This window comes from Phaenicophaeus curvirostris, chromosome 35 (genome assembly GCF_032191515.1).
Source record: "Phaenicophaeus curvirostris isolate KB17595 chromosome 35, BPBGC_Pcur_1.0, whole genome shotgun sequence".
In the NCBI taxonomy this organism is placed as follows: domain Eukaryota; kingdom Metazoa; phylum Chordata; class Aves; order Cuculiformes; family Cuculidae; genus Phaenicophaeus; species Phaenicophaeus curvirostris.
The window spans coordinates 923,697-928,841 of NC_091426.1; the positions used below are offsets into that span (position 1 = coordinate 923,697).

A 5,145-nucleotide genomic window follows, 5' to 3' on the forward strand; every position below is an offset into this window, starting at 1 on the left:
GTTCTTGCTGTTGATCTCCTGTTCTTGCTGCCAGGCTCTCTGGGGTTGGGAGTTTCAGCAGTCAAGTGTGGCACTGAACTTCTGATTCCTCCCATGCAGGTGTGTCCGTGGGAATGCAGTGTCCAAGCTTTCGTCTCACCCATGGGGCTGTGGGCAGAGCAGTCTGAGTCGTTCCCTGAGGAAAGAGCTGACTCTTGCTTACTGAACCACCACCATTAGGATACTCGGATTGTTCCATGAGGGTTCTTTCCTAGCTGTGAGCTTCCCTCATGGATATAAATCTCTGCTATCACAACTTGGTGCTACCTGGATGACCGTGGAGAAATACAGAGATGCTACAGCCAAGGGAATGCTTCTGGGTTTGTGAAATGAGCCGTGTGTGTCCTGGGCTGACAGTGGGGTGCTGAGACCTTACAGAAGGGTGAGACATTGAGTGGTGTGAGGTGGATCCCTCTGTGCTCAGAAGGGTGAGGTGGCTTTTGAAGGTAACAAGGGAGAGTGATCCCCCTCCATCTCAGAAAGGTGCAAGCCCAGAGCTGCTGGGGACAAGAGCAAAGTAGAGGGCAGCACCCCTCCCTCTGCACTAAGCCACAGGTAATGCTCTCCCTGAGTGCAGCAGGGATGCTGAGGGTTTCTGACATCCAAGAACACTGTCCGGGGTGGGAGCAAGAGTGGTAAAGGCCCAAACCTCTCTGCCTTCCTTCTACCCTCTCAGTTCCTCATCCCTGGAGGTGCAGATGCTGACAAGCCCTTTTGCACCAGGAGCAGTTCCACAGGACAAAGCTGAACCCCAGCAGTGTCCCCTGTGCCCAGCGTCCCCATGACCCCCAGCTGCAGAGCAGGGCTGACCCCTCGCAGCCAGCGGGCAGAGGCCCTGCTCCTCCCGGCACATTCAGCCGGCACCGAGCAGGGCTCCAGGCATGGAGCTGGCGGAAGGGCTGCAACTGGAAATGGAAAAGCAGTGGCAACTGTGCAGTGTGAGAACTGGCTTTGATTTTACTCAAAGAAGTCTCCTGTAACTTCTCACACTATTTTGGCTTTGATCCAGAGGCAGCAGATGTCCAACAGCAGCTCCATCACCCAGTTCCTCCTCCTGGCATTCGCAGACACACGGGAGCTGCAGCTCCTGCACTTCTGGCTCTTCCTGGGCATCTACCTGGCTGTCCTCCTGAGCAACGGCCTCATCATCACCACCATCGCCTGCGACCACCACCTCCACACCCCCATGTACTTCTTCCTCCTCAACCTCGCCCTCCCCGATATTGGTTCCCTCTGCACCACTGTCCCTAAATCCATAGCCAACTCCCTCTGGGACACCAGGGCCATCTCCTACTCAGGATGTGTTGCCCAGGTCTTCTTTGTGTTGTTCTTGTTGAGTGCAGAATATTATCTTCTCACGGACATGTCCTACGACTGCTGCGTTGCCATCTGCAAACCCCTGCACTACGGGACCCTCCTGGGCAGCAGAGCTTGTGTCCACATGGCAGCAGCTGCCTGGGGCACTGGGTTTCTCACTGCTCTGCTGCACACGGCCAATACATTTTCCCTGCCCCTGTGCCAGGGCAATGCTGTGGAGCAGTTCTTCTGTGAAATCCCGCAGATTCTCAAGCTCTCCTGCTCACACTCCTACCTCTGGGAAGTTCAGTAAAGCCTGAGTGCTCTGAGTTTGGTCACATTGCCAGTGGTTTGCACCATGTCACCATTGCGGATGGTTTGCTTCATGGTTGGGTGTTCAAAAATGTGATTATTGCACTAATTTAAACTAAAGGATGTGGTCGACCTGGACTTCTGTAAAGCCTTTGACGTGGTACCCCACAACATCCTTCTCTCTTCCCCCAGCTTTCTCTCTCCTTCCCCAGCTTTGTGGGGGTTTTGTGGGGTCCTGGGTCCCTTTTGGGGGTTTGTGGGGGCGGCCCTGGATCCCATTTGGGGGGATTTTGGAGGGGTGTGGGTTCCTTCTGGGGGGATTTGGGGGGCTCCTGAGTCCCTCTTGGGGGCCTTTGAGTCTCTCTTGAGAGAATTCAGAGGGTTCCAGACCCCTTTCGGGGGGTTGGGGGAAAGTAGTGGATCCCTTTAGGGGATCTGGGGGGATCCCGGGTCCCATTTGTGGGTTTGGTGGGTCCTGGGTGCCATTTGGGGGATTTAGGGGGGTCCTGTGTCCCTTTTGGGCAGTTTTGGTGGGTCCTGGGTCCCATTTGGAGACTTCTGGGGGTTTTGGATCCTTTTTCAGGGTTTGTGAGGGTCTTGAATCCCTTTTGGGGAGCTGTGGGTTTCTTTTGGGGGGATTCAGATGGTCCCAGATCGCTTTGGGAGTTTGGGGAAGGGGTGTCTTGGATCCCTTTTGTGGGGTTTTGGGGGGTCCTGGGTTCCATTTGGGGACATGTAGGGTGGTTTCTGTGTCCCTTTTGGGAGGTTTGGTGGGTCCTGGGTCCCTTTTGGAGGTTGAGGCTCCTGGGACCCATTTGCAGGGATTGGGGAGGTTCTGGGTAAATTTGGGTGGGGGTTGGGGGAGCCTTGGGTCCTTTTGGGAGACTCCTGATTCCCTTTTGGGGGACTCCTGGTTCCCTTTTGGGGGCTTGGAGTTTCATGGATCCCTTTTGAGGGGGATGTTTTGGGTCCCATTAGGTGTTTTAGGAGGGGTTCTCCTTCCAACTGGGGGGGGTGGGTGGGTTGTGGGGTCTTGGGTCCTTTTGAGGAGGTTCTGAATCCAGTGCAGGGTGGGGGGGAGTGGGGTGTGTCCTGGATCCCTTTTGGGAGTTTGGGAAGGATCCTGGATCCCTTTAAGGGGGATTAGGCATGCCCTGGATCCAATTTGGGAGTTTGTGGGGGTCCTGAGTCCCGTTTTGGGGGTTTTGATGGTTCCTGGTTCCCATGTGGGAGGTTGAGGGGGTCGTGGAACTCTTTTGAGGGGTCTGGGGGGGTCTTGGGTCACTTTTGGGGGGCTTTGGATTTCTTTTGAGGGAATTAAAGGGGACCCAGATCCCTTTAGGGGGTTTGGGGTAGGAGTTCTGCGGTCCCTTTAAGGAAGTTTTGGGGGTGTCCTGGGTTCCTTTTTGTGGATATTGTGGGTCCTGGGTCCAATTTTGGGGGGTTGGGGGAGTCTTGGGTTCCTTTTGGGGGGTTCTGGGTCTCTTCTGAAGGAATTCAGGGGGTCCTGGATCCCTTTTGGGGGTTGGGGGGGGGTCCTGGGTCCCTCTTCACCACCCTCCATGCTGCTCCTGGGGTTGGCGTGGGCAGAGGAATTGGGAGCCAGGGAGCCATTTCAGACTGGGAGAAAGTGGGAGGAGAATGGCTTTAATATTTGGCCCTTGTTGCTCCCAATCCAAAGCTTTCTGAACTGTCAATAAAGTAAATCGAACTTCAGCAAGTCCACACCTCTGTGCCCGTGACAGTCATTGGTCTCTGAACCTCCTTTGCTTTCTCTTGACCCCTGAGCCGTTCTGGTTCGTTTTCTCCCTCTGTCCCGTTGGTTCGGGGCTTGGAGGGAGCAGCTGCGGGGGGTCCGGCTGCTGGCCAAGGTTAACCCACCACAGGACACATCAGGGCTGCCGTGTCCAATACAGGGCTCCCCGCACAAGGAAGACCCTGCCCAGCCTGGAGAGAGTCCTGCTGAGGCCAGCAGGATGGCTGGGGCTGGAGCACATCATGGACAAGGAGAGGCTTGTGAGATGGGTTCTGAGAAACCTTTCAGGGTACAACACTGAGCAAGGACCCAGGGCAGCTGGGGGATCCCAATGCAAGGACTTTCTCGGTGTTTGATGAGACAAAGCCATGAGCCCCTGATGGGTTTGGAGCTGTGTGAGAAAGGGCTTGGCTGAGAGACCTGCAGTGGCAAGAGCGGGGGACTGGTGTATAAGAAATTTCAGTAGGAAAAGGGTTCTCTTTTTATTGATAATGGTTGTAGAGTTGGATATCAGGCCTGCAGCAAGGCAAGGGGTGAGGAGGGGAGTGTGCAAGTGGAGAGAGAACAGCTCTGGGAGATCAAGCGCTTGTGCCCGGCAGCACTGCCGTGCTGGGATTCTTTTCCCCTCCACCCACGACCACAGGAACTGTCCCTGCAAGTCCAGAAATGTCTCGCAGGAAATATATCAGGAAACAGAAGTCGTTGAGCATCCCTTTATTTTGTTTAAACACACAGAGAGCACAGCTCCTCATTTACACAGACAATGAGCAAGAAAAGAGAAGAAAACAGTGAATTAAAAACAGGATGACAAGATTATAAAGGGGGGATGAAAGGGGGTTTGGGGGGTGCTAGAGGGGTTTTGAGGGGGAATAAAGGGGGTTTGGAGGGAACAAAGGGAGTTTGGGGGGCATAAAAGGGGTTTTGGGGGGATAATAGAGGGTTTGGGGTGATATAGGGGGTTAAAGGGGGTTAAAGGGGTTTTGGGGTGATATAAGGGAGTTTAGGGGGAATAAAGGCGTTTGGGGAGAGAAAAGGGGATGTGGGGTCAAAAGAGAGGATTTGGGGGAAATAAAAGGGGAATAAAGAAGGATAAAGGGGACTGGGGGTATAAAAGGGGGTTTTGGGGGGATAAAAGGGAGTTTGGGGAGCGATAAAGGGAGTTTAGGGGACTAAAAAGGGGGTTTTATCCTTTTATCCCCCCAAAACCTCTTTAATGCCTTCAGACTCCATATATTGCCCCCAAAGGAGGCTTGGGAGGGATCCATATGGGAAAATCCATTCACCATCGCACAAATCAAGGAACAGACCCGACTCCAGGAGCCAAGGATGAGGCTGAATGAGGTAGAAAGCCTCAGCCCTGGTCGAGGACCCGAAGCAGGAGGGGCACCGGCCCCCACGATCAATCTTGGACCCCAGGCTCGTGCACGTCCACCTCACAGGGAGGTGATCCAGGTGGCACTAGAAACAGGTTTGCTGTTGCTGGGACGATGGCTGCGGGCAGGGTGAGGCCTCTGGTTTTCCTGCCACGAACAGTGGCTGCAGGAGTTGGGTCTGGCTCCACAGAGCCCTCTCTGCAGAGAGAAAAGGTGTGTCTGAGGCCTCAGCTGCAGATGTAGGATGGGGAATCTCCTGCACGACACGGAGCTGGCTCGGCTCTGCACCCCAGGCTCAGAGCTGCCGGCACAGCGTGACCGAGGGGGACACCGGCACCTGATGGCACCTCCGAGCAGGGGGATTCCTGC

The 5,145-nt window shown here is 54.8% G+C and overlaps 1 protein-coding gene across 1 annotated transcript; it reads left to right on the top strand.

Annotated features, from left to right (window-relative positions):
- Positions 1-310: 310 nt before the first annotated feature.
- LOC138732667 (olfactory receptor 14J1-like) lies at positions 311-1,648 on the top strand. Its single transcript, XM_069879310.1, has 2 exons — positions 311-359; positions 1,107-1,648. Exons 1-2 carry the CDS (start codon positions 311-313, stop codon positions 1,646-1,648), a joined length of 591 nt encoding a protein of 196 aa, XP_069735411.1.
- Positions 1,649-5,145: the final 3,497 nt, after the last annotated feature.